Here is an 18416-nt window from a genome sequence, read left to right on the forward strand (position 1 = left end):
TTTTAAACTAATTTCTCTGTATAAGTTTTTTAAACTTAACTCACCCATATGAATTGCTAATATTATTTTCTTTTCCACATTGTGCAATTGGACCTGACATGAATTTTACTAACGTATTTTGTAAATATTTTCTGGACCTGAAATCTCCCAGCCTCGGCATTGGAAATAGCTTCCCAGTCAGCAAGAAATGTTTGGTTTTGAGGCAACTCAACAGATGGCAGGTTGCAACTATTTTAACACAAAATCTTTCTCTCTCCTACAGCACCAGAGGAAAAGTATTTAACATTAGACGGTTTCCATAAATTTGTCGTTGATCGGTCAAAGCAAGACATCCGAAGCGTGTGGCGAGCAATCCTTTCCTGCGGATACGACCTTCACTTTGAAAGGTAAGTGTGGTTTCACTGGAGGAATATTACAAAAGTTATTACATATCATCTATCACAGTGTAAAAAGTGAGTGATGTGCAAATATTCTGGATGAATTTTGCAATAGACTTAACCATGTTGTGCTGTCGTGCTTGGTTTCATTTCTATTACAGTCTAAGCAGCTTTGTTGTCTCTAACAGGTGTGCCTGCATTGACACCAGACATGCCCAAAGATCCTGCAAAAAATGGACACTGGAGATGGATGTTGCACTTGTACAATATGTCAACCGCCTCTGCCGCCATCTTGCCATCAGTCCAAGCCGGCTTCATCCTCACGAAGTTTATCTTGACCCTGCAGATGTGCCTGACCCGAGGATAGCCTGTTTATTGAGTAGGTTTTGTGCTGTTCATCAGGTTAAATTGCCACATTTACACTGGAGTTTCGGCCCTTGTGGATAGAAAATATGTTCACTGGATCAGGAAATAGAAATTCTATTTGCTATTAACAATGATTTGAATTGAGGTGTGGATTAGTTTAGAGATACCGTGTGGAAACAGGCCCTTCGGCCCACCGAGTCTATGCCGACCAATGATCCCCGTACACTAACACTATCCTACAGACTAGGGAAAATTTACAATTTTTACCAAAGTCAAATTGACCTACAAATCTGTACGTTTTTGGAGCTGCGGAGGCACCCAGAGAAAATCCACGCGGTCACGTGGAGAATGTACAAACTCCGTACAGACAGCGCCCGTAGTCAGGATCGAACCCAGGTCTCTGGAGCTGTAAGGCAGCAACTCTACTGCTGCGCCACCATGCCGCCTTTGTCTTCCATGTATGGTTATTGGAACTGGTGTTAAATCATTTAACATGTACCTCAATTGATATAAACTGTTTTGGACATAAACTGTTTGGTGGCAGTCTAAATAACTACAAATAGTAGTATATAAAAGACTTCATCCCATGAAATATTATCTAGCATGTGTTTTCCCATTCGTTCTGTATCACAATTACCGACATTTTTCATTCACTATCCCTAGATGTTCCAATTGAAAGCCTTCGGCTTCGCTTTGCTTTGCTTCAGTCTTTGAACAACACTTTGGAGACATTCTTCCTCCCTCTGGTAGAGCTCAGACAGACACACACCTATATGGACAGCATTGCAGCACTGCTACGAGAATCTAAAGGTTAGATATTCTTCCTGTTGGAAGATTCCATGTTGTTTTCAGGACTAATTGCATTATAGTATTCAATGAAGCCATTTGACCATGTGGAGAGAAGGAAAGATATTTTGCAAAGACCACTTTTAAAATTCAAAATGTTTTTGGTGTTTAAGAACACAAAAAATATTAAAATATATAGTGCCAAGAAATTGGTTTGTGTCTGACCATTCCTTAAGTGTTGATCAAGCAAATTTGATATCACCTAATTAGCCTCAACAGAAATGCTGGAAGAACTCAGTCAACTGTGGAAAGAGAAACCAGTCAATGTTCTGGATCATCTACCCTTCCTCTTGGGGGAAGAATGGGTTTACTGTTTCTAAAGCAGACCTGGGGAGGAATGTGGCGAAAGTAAAAAAAAACCTGTATAGATATAAGTTATGACAAATCGGGTAATATAGAGCAAAGTACTGACATTTAAAGGAAACGGGGTAAGAAATGATGAGAGAGCAGTTTATCTGAGGTTGGAGAATACTGTTTATTCCAGAAGATTGCAAAGTGCCGAGGTGATGATATTCTAGTACACGTTCAAGAAGGAACTGCAGATGCTGGAAAATCGAAGGTAGACAAAAATGCTGGAGAAACTCAGCAGGTGGAGCAGCATCTATGGAGTGAAGGAAATGAGTCTGAAGAAGGATTTAGGCCCGAAACGTTGCCTATTTCCTTCGCTCCATAGATGCTGCCGCACCTGCTGAGTTTCTCCAGCATTTTTGTCTATATTCTAGTACACGTTGGGCTTCATTATGGTAGTGGAGGAAGCTATAGACAGGCAGGTCAGATAGTGAGTGGGATTGAGAATTAAAGTGGCATACAACAGAGGTCACGATCGCCCACTCTGCAATTGGCTTCTCCAATATAGAAGAGGTCACATTGTGAATGCCGAATGCAGTCGATGAGATTGCAAGAAGGCAGGTAATCGCTGCTTCACCTGGAATGATTACGTTGGCCCCTGGATGGTGGAATGGGACAAATGTTGCATGTGGAAGTGCCAGGGGATGGGGAGTGACCCGTGGGAATGGAGGAGTGGACCAGGGGCTCATAAAGTGAACAGCCCCTGCAAAAAAGAAACTTTTGTTTTCCCTCACTGCCCTCCAGTCCAGCTCAAGTAATATTTTTCCTTTCCTTCCGAAGTTGTAAACTCCTGGAATGCAGAGATATGGGTGGTAAATGCCTGCTGCGTTTTCCCCAATCATCTCATTTTCACGTGACCCAAAATAGATAAGCATTGGGAACTATTTAATTTTGTTTAGTTTAGAGATACATCGCAGAAACAGACCCTTCGGCCCACTGAGTCCACTCCGACCAGCGATCCCCATACACTAACACTATCCTACACACGAGGGACAATTTACAATTTTTACCAAAGCCAAAGCCAATTAACCTACAATCCTGTACGTCTTTGGAGTGTGGCAGAAAACTGGAGCAGCTGGGGAAAATCCAGGTCTCAGGGAGAACATACAAACTCCGTACAGACAGCCCCCATAGTCAGGATCGAACCCAGGTCTCTGGCGCTGTAAGGCAGCAGCTGATAGAAGTGTTTGTGAACTTTAGAGCATCATCTTAAAATTTAGGAATCAAATCTGGGAAGATCTGTTTCCTTTCGAGGCCAATTCAAAAATAATCCTACAATTATCTACAATCTTTCATGGGTTGGATGAATTTAGATTTTATTAACTGAGATTTTTTAACTGAGGTTATCGGGATAATAGAATAAAGTGCATGGGGAAGATACAAAGTGCGGAATATAGTTCTCAGCATTGCAGGATTTAACATTGTAGTTTTCTATAATTGATACAATATCATGGTCCAGTTCTACTTGTTTGCATCATATTTCGGCCTAATTTCACATATTGTCTATATTTGTAAATGTTTCACTATTTAGTGAACCTGAGCAAATTGTGGATGTGTTTATAACTATTCTAACAAAGCTGTTCTTCACTTCTTGTTTGCTTAGGCTTGGTATTTTACGATACCAAAGTAGCTGTGATGAACAGAGTTCTAAATGCCACAGTACAACGAACGGCAGACCATGCAGCACCTGAAATAACACTCGATCCACTGGAAATTGTGGGAGGTAAGAGGGGGAACAAAACAAACTATAAATAGTCCCATTAACAAAGTTTATTGTCATATGCATGAGTACGATGCTGCACAGGTACAATGATAAACCTTGCTTGCCGCAGCATCAAAGGCACATAGATTCAAGACAAAAATGTATAAAAAGCAAATTTTACACAAATTATACAGTACACAAAATTTGAAAAGAAAGAAGACTAGAAAAAATACAAGACATTAACAACCATAATTCGAAAAATAATCCATATTTGTGCAAGAGTTGAACAGTAGTGACCTGTTGTCATGGCCAGATTAGGGTTGTGTAGGTCGGTTCAAGAGTCTGACAATAGAAGGAAAGTAGCTGTTCATGAAGCTGGTGGTGTGTACCTTCTTCCCGATGATAACAGTGAGAAGTGGGCATGGCCCAAATGGTGGGCATCCTTGATGATAGATGCTGCTGAATTGAGGCAAGGCCTGGGGTAGATGTGTATGATGGAAGGGAGGATATTGCCTATGATGGACCAAGCTGAGACCACCACTCTCTTGTGATCCTATTTGTTGGAATTGCCATACGAGGCCATAATGCAACCAGTCTTGATACTTTCTATAGTACATCTGTAAAAGTTTGTAAGAGTATTCAGAGACAGGGCAAATCCCGGTAAAAGAAAAGAGGCACTGGCACGCTGCCTTTATGATTGCATCGAGGTGCTGGACCCTCTACCAATGAAATCTTTATACATTCCTTTAGACCTGTTTCATATAAGCCTGCCTACAACTGAAGCTAAACGAATGGGCTGGCAATTATACAGTGATTCCTTGTTATTAACTAAAAGAACGACATTAGATGTCCTTCATTCCCATCGCCTGTCATCATAGTCGGCCCCCACAGTTTCCTACATTCCTCCTTTTAACAGACTATGATGGACCGACAATTCATCCACTTTCCGAAATGTTAAACTCCTAGAAAATGCTAAATCTTAGGCCTGATGATCAATGGTTGGTTGCTCCAAGAGAATTTTTGCAGAAATACATGTAATCCTCAAATAATAATTTGAGGGTTATTGGCTTAGCAGAGACTAATGGTTTGGTTCAATGTTAGCAATCAGAAGCATTAGAATTCATAGCTCACTTCAGACCACACCATTTCAATGGAGATACAGCTTCTCTGTTGATAATTTAAATAGGCACTCTCCATCAATTCAGATGAATATAAAGGATACCATCATTAGTCTCTGTGCTTTTTTTTATTTGTTCACACATTGCTTTCTCCATTTTTCCTTTATGCTGTTGTGTGCTCTGTTGGTTTTATGAACATGGATTTTATTTATGCCATACTCACCGTTTGTCATTATTTTCTCTGTTATGTTGAGTTAACCCATTTAATTCCCCTGCCTTGCACTCTCCAGCTTGATTTTACCAGATGTATTCCTAGCAACGTTAAATTCTCAATCCAAATGTTTTCTACAATTGTACCTTGGTAATCCTTATTTTTATCAGTTTTTTCTCCTCGTGTTTATTGCCTTTACTTTCCTTTTTTGGTTCTGAACACTTGGGGCAATTTACAGACACGGCAACTCATTGGTAATAAATGGCATTATCTTCAACCATCTTTTCTTATCTGGTTTTGTAACATTGCTTTCCTGACAGTTTGGGTCTTTTACTTCAGTCTAGCGTTTCCTTGTGTATTTTAATCATATTTAGCCTGCATTTATTTTGCTGGTCTCTTTCTTATAGTTTAAAACCTTGTTTAATTTAATGTTAACATGGTGACATTTCAGTTTAGAGTTTATTTTCATGTTTAATCAATTTTTTAAGACAGTCTCTTCAAATTACGTATTCAAAGTAAAAAGCGTTTAAGAAAAGATGACATTTAAGGAAATAATTACATTTTTGCAAGGATAAAATAAGATTTTGTAGCCACTTTTGGAGACACAGCTCGACTCTCATATATAAGATTAATAAATCCCCTCTTTTAACAACTCAAATATGATTTTTTCTATTTGTTTATTGTAAAAATAAATGTCATAAGTATTAAGGAAATAAAGGAATACACTGAAGTGTGCAAAAAACCCAAATGATAAAAAAGCTGACAATTACTGGACGATATGTACTTGTCAATAATCTTTGTCTAATGAGCATTGGCATTAGAGATGTGCCACTTACAATCACTCGTCATGGTTTTACTGTTTTTTAATGGTTGTAGGTGAAATTCGTTCATCGGAGAACACTTACTTCTGCCAGGCAGCACGGCAGCTGGCATTAGTGTCTTCCACCCAACTCTGTGTCAAGCTGGCAAGTGGTGGGGACCCAACCTACGCATTTAACATTCGCTTCACTGGTGAAGAAGTACACGGAACAAGTAAGGAAATAGAATTATCCTGAGAACTGTTCCAGCAAAACATGGGTGATACCTGTTAGTATAAAGTCCGTATTGATATCTTATTTCCAAACCCCTTCACTTTTCCCCAGTCCAGCTCGAGCATCTCGGTTTCTTTGACCTCTCAAAACAACCCTCATTCTGCTAAACACCACTATCATATCTGTCTTCACCACCACACCACTGGTAGTGCATTCCAGGCACCCACCACCAAAGTAAAAAGACTTGCCTTGCACACCTCATTTTAAACTTGTCCCCTCTCACCTTAAAGCCATGCCCTTGAGTCTTTGACATTTCTACCCTGAGAAAAAGGTTCTGTCGCTATGTCTCATCATTTTATATACTACCATCAGGTTTCACCTAAGCCTCCGATGCTCCAGAGAAAACAATACAGAGAATAAATCCTCTGTCCTGCCACCATTTCACAACTTAAAACTCTTTTCCTCACTCTTCCGATTCTTATGAACAACCATAAACCTGAAATATTCCCACGTTTCGATATTCCCTTGTCATTCTCTATATGTTACTTCCCTACTGATGCCTGCATTTGTGTGTGTGTGTTTGGATTCCAGGTGGATCATTCCGTCACTTTCTGTGGCAAGTATGTAAAGAGTTACAGAGTTCAGCACTTTCGCTCCTTGTGCCTTGTCCGAGTTCTGCAGCCAACAGGAATAAGGTAATTGCTGTAAAGACACCAGTTGAGTGTTTGGGGAATGTGGTTCAGATGAAACTCAAGTGATGACAACATGGATCATTTTAGGCATTTATTTTACCTAGAAATCACAAAGTAAAGGTTCCATTATACACTGACCACAACAATGGTCTTAAATACACAGCTAATCAGGCAGCCGGCACTACCCAGAGCACTGACTGCCTTTTCTCTTTCAGATACTGACTGACCTATTAGGTCTTTGTTTAATTCCCATTCCCAGTGTTTGCCATTCTCTTTAGTAAATCAGAGGGTTTTAATGCATTGCGTTAATGCAGGCAGGCATTCAAAGTGTTTTGCCGTTGGTTGCTTATTGTTTGCTGAGAAAATCACCCTCTAGTTTTAAACCTGACTTCAATGACCATTGGCGATGAATGAGGGTTATTCTTCTTTGCTTCTCTTCAAAATAAAATAACAGTACAGGAGCATTACTGCACAAGGAAGGACAATACAGCCTATGCTAGCAGGCGCACTTTACTGCCCAATAATGCTATCAATAAAACTGACATCTTCAGCTGTCCTAGTAGTTTCCAGACATCTATCCACTCAACAAAAACATTTTCACACAAAGGGTGGTGGGTGTATGGAATTAGCTGCCAGAGGAAGTAGTTGAGGCAGGGGCTATCCAACATTTAAGAAACAGTTAGACAGGAATATAGATAGGACAGGTTTGGAGGAATATGAACCAAACATGGGCAGGTGGGACTAGTGTAGCTGGGACACATTGGCCGGTGTGGACAAGTTAGGCCGAAGAGCCTGTTTCCACACTAAGTAAGCGTGCAGGTACAGCAGGCAGTGAAGAAAGCGAATGGCATGTTGGCCTTTGTAACAAGACGCGTTGAGTATAGGAGCAAAGAAGTATATAGGGCCCTAGTGAGACCACACCTGGAATATTGTGTGCTGTTTTGGTCCACTAATTTGAGGAAGGACATTCCTGCTATTGAGGGAGTGCAGCGTAGGTTTACAAGGTTAATTCCCGGAATGGCAGGACTGTCATATGCTGAGAGAATGGAGCAGCTGGGCTTGTACACTGGAGTTTAGAAGGATGAGAGGGATCTTATTGAAACATATAAGATTATTAAGGTTTGGACATGATAGAGGCAGGAAACATGTTCCCGATGTTGGGGGATGTCCAGAACTAGGGGCCACAGTTTAAGAATAAGGGGTAAGCCATTTAGAACGGAGACGAGGAAACACTTTTTCTCACAGAGAGTTGTGAGTCTGTGGAATTCTCTGCCTCAGAGGGCGGTGGAGGCCAGTTCTCTGGATACTTTCAAGAGAGAGCTAGATAGGGCACTTAAAAATAGCAGAGTCAGGAAATATGGGGAGAAGGCAGGAACGGGGTACTGATTGGGGATGATCAGCCATGAATGGCGGTGCTGGCTTGAAGGGCCGAATGGCTTACTCCTGCACCTATTGTCTATTGCATCACTGCATGACTCTGACTCTATGAGCTACTGAAAATAAAATTATTGGATTTAATTTATCACAAAATAGTTACTTTCCAAATGAGTGCCTGCAGGAAACCTTGATACCAGTAAATCAGACAAAATATAATCAGAATTTTAAATACCTTTCCCATGTTAATGTTCAGGCTTTCCCTAATTACTTTCCTAAAGACTGAGTCACAAGGAACTGCAGATGCTGGTTTACAAACAAAAAAGGTATAAAGTGCAGGAGTAACTTAGATCAGGCGGTTTCACTGGAGAACATGGATAGGTGACGTTTCGGGTCAGGATCCTTCTTCAGACTGTTTTTAAGAGGGAACTGCAGATGCTGGAGAATCGAAGGTTACACAAAAAAGCTGGAGAAACTCAGCGGGTGCAGCAGCATCTATGGAGCGAAGGAAATAGGCAACGTTTCGGCCCGAAACATTGCCTATTTCCTTCGCTCCATAGATGTTGCTGCACCCGCTGAGTTTCTCCAGCTTTTTTGTGTAACCTCCTTCTTCAGACAAATGGGTTCTGACCCAAAATGTCATCTATCCATGTTTTTGTTCCTACTGCTATCAGACTCCTAAACTAATAACCTCTTTCACACTTAATCCCTGGAATTGCTGCCTCGTACTCCCAGTCTTAACTCTTCCTCATTTGGTTACTCCTTTATTGTAATTTAATAATTTTTTTAAGCAACTTTCGGATTGCACTAACATTTTGCAATATTGTGCTGTTTTGCATTCATATTTTTAGTTTAGAGATACAGCACAGAAACAGGCCCTTCGGCCCAGTGAGTCCGTGCCATCCCCCGCACACTAACGCTATCCTACACACACGAGGGGCAATTTACAATTATACCAAGCCAATTCACCTACAAACCTGTACATCTTTGGAGTGTGGGAGTTAGCCGGAGATCCTGGAGAAAACTCACAGGGAGAACGTACAATCTCCGTACATACAGCACCTGTAGTCGGGATCAAACCGGATCTCTGGCGCTGAAATACAGCAACTCTACCTTTGCGCCACTGTGCCGCCCTTTGTATTGTATAATATTATTGTATTTATTGTTGTATCAGTACTGTCTAATCTGAGAGCTTCCCGTGAACAAGGAATTTCATTGCACTTTGACAATAACTAAACTGATCTGAATTATAATCTGCTGCAGGTGATTTCCATTGTATTAATATTATCCAAGGTTTTCAAAGCAATCCCATTGTTCATTTTATATCTGTACATCTTTTAGGGCAAGCACATTCTGACCCCAGGCCCGATAACATACACAGAGGAGCAGCTACTACATTTCTTTGGGCAGTTGCTTGGAATTGCAATCCGAGCAGATGTCCCACTCCCTCTTGATCTTCTTCCGACGTTTTGGAAAACACTTGTTGGTGAGCCGCTGGACCCTGAGTGGGATTTACAGGAGGTGGACATTTTGACGTACAACTACATCAAAAAATTTGAGACGGTAAGTAATATTCAAGATCAAATTCTTCTGCCCCTGCATGCTCTCCTGTTCTATTTCCTGAATGTTCATTCTATTTGAGACATCTTACCTTTAAGGTAAACCCCAAAAGCTACAAATGTTTAACACGGGCAGAGGGGATTTGAAGCAAGATTTCTTGCTCATCCACCTCTTCTTGTGTATCCAAGGGTCATGGTCTCAGAGTAGAGGCCACCCTTTCATTGTAATTCTGCTTCGTGTAGGTTATGGATTACCTGGTGTAAGAATAATGCACATTTGCAGCTGATGAAAGGATAATCAATGAGTAAATTTGATGATTTGCCGTTCACATGATTCCCATGATTCCAGATTAATGACGAGACAGAACTTGAGGCACTGTGTGCTGAAGTAACTTCACATCATTTGACCACAGAGAGCCCTGACTCTCCCAACAAGCCCTGCTGTAAATTCAGCTACGTAACCATGACAGGCGATGAAGTGGAGCTGTGTCCCGGAGGCAGGGATATCACTGTTGTGTGAGTAAATGCCCAACCTTCACAAGATCTCATTATCAAGCTATTTTACCCACCTAACTCTTTGTTCTTCTTCTGGCGTATGGCGTGCACAGCCCAAAGTTGTAGAACAACTTGTTCTATTTGATCTTATTTGATTGTGCACGCCGGGTTGATTGCATTCGTCGAAACAGGGCGGACCCCGTGAAGGTTGTAATCTTCCACCCCAACTCTTTGTTGATCGCAGCTTTCTGTATCTCATCCATAGCAGGGTAATTTTTTAACACCTACCTTAGAGCAATTTGTATCTTGACGGTCTGCCCTCTGAGCTAAAGTTTAGATGGACGTGAAGGGAATTGTAGAACGGAGTCAGAATGATCCAAATGCACAACGTTACGGGTAGGAGGTATTGCCTCAGATGCTGAAAACATTTTTGGAAGGGGCCATGCTTCTGCCCTCCATCCTCCTTTGCGTGATAATACTCTTGCCCAGAGTAAGGCAATCGAGGACCAGAGGACATAGGTTCAAGGTGAAAGGGAAAAGATTTAATAGGAATGTGAGGGGTAACTTTTTGGGTGGTGGGTGTATGTAATAAGCTGCCAGAGGAGGTAGTTGAGGCTGGGACTATCCCAACATTTAAGAATGGATAGGACAAGTTTGGAGGCATATCGACCAAACGCAGGCAGGTGGGACTACTGTAGCTGGGACATGTTTGCTGATGGAGGTAAGTCAGGCCAAAGGGCCCGTTTCCACACTGAATCAATCTATGACTAATTCAGTCTGGATGTTGCTAAGCAGCTTTATTTTTAGCATTAGCAACAAATGTTCTTGTATCACACTGAACATAGTGAAACATTCCGAGACCCTGGACCCTGGAGGTGAGAAAAGGCCAGAACAAAATGGGGCCGGCAACATATGACCTCAGGAAGGGTGGAGTCCATCATGCCCATAGTTGGCTGGGGAAGAGGTGCTAACGACAGGGATTCAAGGATGCGACCAGTGGAACTAGTAGGGCGGTTATGGTAGGAGAGGGGAAAGAATGCAGGAGTAACTTGAATTTAGAGAAATCAACAGTCATACCGCTGGGATGTAAGCTGTCCCTGCAAGCGCACTGTCACTGAGTGCATTGTCAGGCAGGCCAGCATCTGTGTGAGAAATGCAACATGGCCCAATTTGGCTTCCCATAAAATAGTGCTTGGCACTGTGATGAAGAATGATGTAACAGTTCATCATTGGTGTTCTAGGCAGTATTTATCTTTCATTCTGCATCCCAAAAGGAATCTTCAGTTATTGCCACATTATGTTTTGCCAATTTGGGAACATGTGAAATACACAACTGGGAATCCTCGATGCTCATTAATGCCTTTGAAAATCAAAACAGCTGCAGCTGCTGGAAATCTGAAATAAAAGGCCTAAAATACCAGAAGCCCTAAGTTAGTATGGCGGCATCTGTGGAGAAGGGCCTGAAGAAGGGTCCCAAATTGAAAATGAGCGACATTTCGGGTTGAGTTATTCCAGCATTTTGTGTCTATCTGGGAGTGCAACATAACCCAGCGGCTTATGTTGTGATGCCCAAATGTAACTTTTGGTTAAGGATAAGATCAAGCTAAATTAATAATAATGGTTAAAAAGCATAACAATGTTTGGAATCTAGGTTCATGTGAACCTGAGAAAGATTGCTACCTAAGAACAAGTGGAGGGGAGAAAGAGAGTAGGAAACAATTTGTTGTAAGAATGGTGAAGGACTGGAACTCCGCTGCAAGGTGTTGGGGTTCATGTATGGGGAGAAGGCAGGAGAATGGGGTTGAGAGGGAAAGATAGATCAGCCATGATTGAATGGCAGAGTAAACTTAATTGGCTGAATGGCCTAATTCTGCTCCTTCCTAAAACCTATTAACTCATGATACAATCAAAAAGCAAAAGGAAACTGCTGATACTGAAAATCTGAAACAAAAAAGAGAAAATGCAAGAAATATTCAGCATGTTAGGCAATGTGTATGAGAGAGAAATAGATGTAATGTTTCAGGTCCATGATGCTGCCTGACCTGCAGAATTTCTCCAGCAATGTTTGCTTTTATCCCAGCTTCTGTGATTTTTTTTCTCATCAGCATTTCTTCTAACTTGTTGTTATGTTTGTATTGCATGCTAAGTGATGTGCCACTGGCACAGCCGTTATTCTTGGTGTCACGTTTTAATCCCCGATGTTTGCTTCATTTTGAATAGTTGGGAGAATAAAGATTCATATGCGGTTGCCATCCGAAATCTGAGAATACAGGAAATTGAAAACACTCACTGCATGACCGCGGTGCGAGCGGGCCTCGGCTCCATCATCCCCTTGCAGTTGCTGACCATGCCAACACCCCTGGAGATGGAGCTGAGGACCTGTGGTCTGCCTTACATCAACCTGGAGTTTCTGAAGGTACTTACTACATAATCATTTCTTACTTGGGTGGTCACGTTGCAGTTTTATAAGACGTTGGTGAGGCCGCATTCACAGAATTGTGTTCAGTTCTGAATCACCATGTTATAGGAAAGATATTGTCAAACTGGAAAGAGTGCAGAGAAGATGTATGAGGATGTTGCCAAGACTCGAGTGCCTGAGCTATAGGGGGAGGTTAAGCAGGCTAGGACCCTATTCCTTGGAGCACAAGAGAATTGGGGATGATCTTATAGAGGTGTATAAAATCATGATATGAATAGATTGGATAGATGCACAGATTCTCTTGCTCAGAGTAGAGAAATCAAGAACCATAGGACATAGGTTTAAGGTGATGGGGGAAAGATTTAATATGAACCTGAGAGGTAACATTTTCACACAGATGGTGGTGGGTGTATGGAACGAGGTGCCGGAGGAGGTAGTTGAGGCAGGTGGCATCGCAACGTTGAAGAAACATTTGGACAGATACATGGATAGGAGAGAATTAGAGGGATATTGGCCAAACACAGGCAGGTGAGACTAGTGGAGATGGGACATGTTGGTCGGTGTGGGCATTGTTGGTCGAAGGGCCTGTCCACGCTGTATCACTATGGCATACTCGGGTAAGGAAAGTAGTCTCCAATGGTTAAATCTGTCTAGGTCCTAATGTCGTCTCATGACGCAGTAGTTTTGTTGTTTATGTTGTGTAACATTACCAGGGTGACTGACAAGCTTTCCCTCCATTGTACACGGGCTTCTTTAGTTTATGGATGTAGCCACGTGTCCACCCCAGAGAAAACCCACGCGATCACAGGAAGAATGCACACTCCATACAGACAGCACCCATAGTCAGGATAGAACCCGGGTCTCTGGTGCTGTAAGGCAGCAACTATGCTGTTGTGCCACCGACTCGCCCTAAGATGCTAATGTTTATTCACTTTCTCCTTGTAACTAGTCTCCCATTTTTTTTCGTCCACGCAAATTACTTGATTGGGAGACTGGGTGGTAAATGTTTCTCTAATTGTTAATTATGAACACATCCGTTCCTTCACTTTTCTCCCACTGTCCAGGCTCACACCATGTACCAAGTGGGTCTGATGGAGACTGATCAGCACATTGAGTTATTTTGGACAGCACTGGAGATGTTTACACAGGAGGAACTCTGCAAGTTCATCAAGTTCGCTTGTAACCAAGAACGAATACCTTTCACTTGTCCATGTAAAGATGGAAGTCCAGATACAGCCCATGTTCCACCATATCCTATGAAGATTGCCCCACCTGACGGAGCTGCAGGTACTCTGAAGGGTTATTTATATATGTAATTCTGATGAGAAACTCAAAATTGTGCAATGAAATTGCTCATGAATTGTAACCCTCCAGTTTTTTTTAAGACAGGAGCAGACGAAGAGTGAATTTCTTCACCACAACCTCATCCTTGATTGTGCTGGGGTAAAAAAACAATTTTCTGTAAAAGTGAAAAATGAAACCATGGGATGTAAAAACTCAACATATTTATTAATATACTGGGAGAAGGAATCTACCATTCAAACACCCAGCCATATATGGCCATTCAGAGATTGCCCTCTCAGAACCAAGGAAATTAAGGACTGACATTAAATTTAAACCTTGATAGTTACTCAAGAATTCTAAATGAATGAACAAAAGCTTGTGCAAAAATATAAGGTTGATTTTACGTGTAAGAGTAAAATACCATGTGATCAGATAATGTGTGTTATCAGTTACCATTCGGTCATTTAATTTCTGTTTGTATTTCTCTTTTCCACGTTGACACAGGTTCACCAGATTCTCGATACATCAGGGTGGAAACCTGTATGTTTATGATCAAACTGCCTCAGTATTCCTCACTCGATAATATGCTGGAAAAACTCCGTTATGCCATCCACTACCGTGAAGACCCTCTCAGCGGCTGAGCAGGTTGCATCTCGAATTCCCACATCCTTTCACAACACATGGTGATGCCCAAGAACCTCCTTAACCCTGCTTTTAAGAAAGGAAAAAAAAGAATAGGGGTGGAAGTACGGATGGAATCTGAGCCGTGGTCGGGAGCAGTTCGTCCTGAAGATTCCACGAACAAAATGCTTCCACACTGGTGCAAACTTTCTTTTTGTAAATTTCCATTTCTATTGATGGACTAAATATGGTGTGTTGCTGTCTTGTTAAGCAGCTATTGAAGAACGTACGATGCTTTCACTACAACAGCAGTGTACGTTACTATAACTTTAAAACACAAACACACGTTCAAACAGAATATTAGTTGATTGTGGGATAACTGTTTTATACTCGTGATCTTAACTTTGGAGCAGAATTTTATCCTCTTGTCATGCCAGAAAGAAAAGTTATGACTTTTCCTCGCGAAAAGCGCACAGGAGGTGCCAGCGGGATCAAGTTTGGCTTCTGAAATGTCATAACAATCACGTGCAACCCAATTGAAATGCTCCAAAGTTAATATGTTGTGATTGGTGTACAGGAAGGTATCCTTTTACCAACCTGCAATGAACCTTTTAGTTATAGATGGATATGTATGAATCATGTGACCCTGGCTGCCTTGCCTTTTTTTCCTTCCCCCCAAAAACAGTGTGCGCTGTTGGTATGCTGGGTCAGCAGTTGGCCAGACTTTGTGATCAAGTCTCTCTCAACTCTCTCCTTGCCTCATTTTGCTGGATACCGCCACACTGACTGCATCCTTGGCTGCAAATATTTTCTTGCTCTGTTCCCCATTTTCAATGGTCTTAAGGTACCCTGAAGTAGAACCCGAGAAGCTTGAATTAGCTGGGCTGGAGGAACAGTTTAAGATGTTAATTTTCTACTTATGAACATGGATCGATTCAGTGGAACCTGGTAATGAGATTTGGAGTGGGTAGTATTTTGAGTTACTTAGAAATTTAACTTTACTTCAAGGAGTCAGATCCCGATGTACAATTGGTGGATCCAATTCACCATTTTTGTTTACCCCTAAATGGGTCTTTCCATCCCCATGCTGGCTGGATAACAAATCAGACTGTTACTCCCGGGGCTCTGCCCTGTGAAGATGTGTGTGTATGGCCTAGAATTATTTTTGAATAGTTGAAGTTGTCTTATGGCACAGCAGATTGAAGCATGAGTTGTAAATCTTGAATCGAGTTCAGTTGCCTTTAATCATTTCTTTATTAAATTCACACTTCAAGCAGCAGCACAAATATTAGTTCATGAAAACTATCCCACTGTGGCTTTGATAATAGCCTGATAGATGTACAAATCACCCCCCTAATTCCGTACGAGTCAATAATCTTTTCAAGTTTTACTTTGTGGCCATTTCAATATCTTTTATACGATTTAATAATTATGCATGAAAGTTTCAGGACTCATTGAAAAATAGCTTGGTTAACTGTATTGTAAATGTTACCCTTGGTGCCAATATTATAGACCACATCAAAACTCTGCTACTCGAGGTGACATTGGGCTGTATCATGATTTGGTATTGTTGCTCATCTTTCTTGGCACTTTCACCCCTATCATTTACAGTTTGTTGTTTTTGGAGTTTGGAGTAATCGTGGTTAGCAGAATATCAGAAAAGATATGCAAACTACAAGGACCAAGTACGAGATAAACATCAAAAATTGACAGTAACTGGAGTCGGGACAGACCTCTCTTTGTATTTCTAATCTGGTTGGGAGAATTGACTACTATTTGGAAAGAATGGTCAGCGTTGATATATCCTGTAGAGGTTGTAAATTTAGTTCAGGATTAGAATTATTTTAATTTTTATGTTTTCTCATATTTGAGATAAAGATCTGTAAACATTTAATTTGGCATTGTGACGTACGTGCAGCTGTGCACTTGTTTTATTCTCTGAAAAATGTCACTTCTTTTCTGCCCCAAATGTTTGGGTTTAAATCCATAGCTGCTTGATAAGTTTTAATTTTGCATTAATGTTGTCCATAGAAAATTACTGGGTAAAACTTGCGAATTGATGCAGGAGCCAAGAAGAATGTTACCTGTTGAATTGGAAAAACGAGTTCTGGAAAGTAAAACCATGATCCGATTGCAGCATTTTGGGTTCCTGATGTGTTTGATTTCCTAAACAGGGTTACTAGCAACATGTGCAGCAGGGGGCCTGTGTATGACTTAAAATGCATTCCGTAAATCCAAATCTATCCTGGCTAATAATCCCAAGATTGCTTGTAAGAAAGTTGTTCATTCTACTTTTTAAAAATGGGGTTGACAAAGCAAAGAGTTGTTTTAATGCAATATCCACTAACCTGTTACATTTATCAAGATTGCTTGTAAAACTTAAACTTGAACTAAAACTACCTTTAAAGCTATTCTGGGTTTAATGAGGAGCACTTTTATGGAATTAGAGTTGATGTCACAAATGTGTGGGGCAATTTGTAGAAAGCTAGTATGGGCTATCAAGTACATAGCAGAAGCGAGAGCAGGAATAGTCAAAAGGGCCATGGACATGCAGATGTTGCTGGGTTTACTCTAGCACTTTCTAGTGCAGGGTGTTTGTTTTAAAGCTTGTAAAAGGCTTGAGGCATATGCAGCTTCTGGCTACATAATGTAATGTAATCTATCATAGGGTTTAGGGTGCATAATCATCTTTTGCTGTGCAATGGTCAGATGGCCTGCAGTATATCAGTGAAGGCCCTGTTTAATAACTGAGTGAATGAAGGTTTTGTGTAATTATAGTTGTTTGGCAGACAGAGTTCAGAGATCCACAGCAAGTGTTAGTGCTTGGTTTATTTTTTAGTGTTCTCACGTAACAAATTATACACATGGTCCACACTTTCGGGAACCAGATCACCGTAAAATGCTGAGTGTATCTACCAGGCTGGTTTTTAAAAATGTCAACTATGATAAGATTGATAATGAACAAGAATAAGCAGAGCAATGAAAAAGAGAACTGCTTTGTTGCCAACGTTAAGAGTTGTGCCCCTGTAATGTTGACTGAATTATTAACCTTCACTTTTCAAATCAAACAACTGGTGTGTGAGTTGGCATTTTATAGGCCGCACACTGTAAAATGGGAACAATGCATAAAATCAGAAATTGGTTTCTATATTCTTGGAGTTCGAACAACATATCCAGCTGTTTTTGTTTAGACAGATGTGGAGGTTGTTGCTTGAACAATCATTCATCTTTGCCCTCAGTTTTAAACAAGATGCTGACACCTGTGTGGATCTGGCTCTTTGCTCCTGCCCTGTCAGAGTGACGTGCTGGCTGTGGTGATGTTAATCTGCTGCTACAACGGCTCCATTTTACTGAGAGCGTCCAGATAAAGTTTAATTTTTAAAGACATATCAACATACAGGTGTTAATGTGCTCTGTACAGTCATTGATGTATATTTATTGCAATTATTTATGAATGCATCTTAAAATCATCTGTAATGTTGATCTTGTCTGCAGTGGTACTTAAAGCAGTGATGTATGAATGGGAATTACATTCATATTAAAAATGCTGAAACAGATGTTGTCATGCAAGGAAAATGTTTACATACGTAGCAATGGATGAAGCAAAATGTCTGCATTGAAAAGTGGGTCATGCAGCAAAAAACACATTATAATTCTAACCATATTTTCAGCATTTGAGCAGAACTAATTAATCCAGTGTAAATTTCCTGAAAGGCATCAAAATGCAAACAATAAGTAGATTTTAGAATTTTTTTTTGCAAAGGAAATATGCACTAGTGCACAAAAACACACATTTTAGGTGTTTTATGGAAAGTGAAGAGGAATGATCAGGATATAAAAAGGTAGTAATTCAATGTCACTAGCAGAAACACTAAGGGCAACGCAATAATCAAGACTGAAGGGTGGAAGGTAGTGTTGTAGGACTTGATGGAATGTCAAAAGAACAGAGCCACAGGTGTTGGTGTAGCATATG

The 18416-nt window shown here is 40.9% G+C and overlaps 1 protein-coding gene across 6 annotated transcripts in view; it reads left to right on the plus strand.

Moving 5' to 3' along the window:
* LOC129709146 (probable E3 ubiquitin-protein ligase HECTD4) overlaps positions 1–18000 on the plus strand; it is a 168391-nt gene extending 150391 nt beyond the window's left edge. For all 6 annotated transcript variants that reach the window (XM_055655285.1, XM_055655291.1, XM_055655288.1 and 3 more), the window contains 11 exons: positions 263–386; positions 566–756; positions 1407–1553; positions 3541–3660; positions 5845–6000; positions 6591–6694; positions 9407–9628; positions 9974–10140; positions 12340–12535; positions 13603–13825; positions 14327–18000. In XM_055655285.1, coding sequence (XP_055511260.1) covers positions 263–386; positions 566–756; positions 1407–1553; positions 3541–3660; positions 5845–6000; positions 6591–6694; positions 9407–9628; positions 9974–10140; positions 12340–12535; positions 13603–13825; positions 14327–14463 — 1787 coding nt within the window. In that variant the 3' untranslated portion in view covers positions 14464–18000. The remainder of the gene's footprint in view (positions 1–262; positions 387–565; positions 757–1406; positions 1554–3540; positions 3661–5844; positions 6001–6590; positions 6695–9406; positions 9629–9973; positions 10141–12339; positions 12536–13602; positions 13826–14326) is intronic.
* The last annotated feature ends 416 nt before the right edge of the window (positions 18001–18416 follow it).

The sequence above is a fragment of the Leucoraja erinacea genome, chromosome 25 (genome assembly GCF_028641065.1).
Source record: "Leucoraja erinacea ecotype New England chromosome 25, Leri_hhj_1, whole genome shotgun sequence".
Lineage (NCBI taxonomy): Eukaryota > Metazoa > Chordata > Chondrichthyes > Rajiformes > Rajidae > Leucoraja > Leucoraja erinaceus.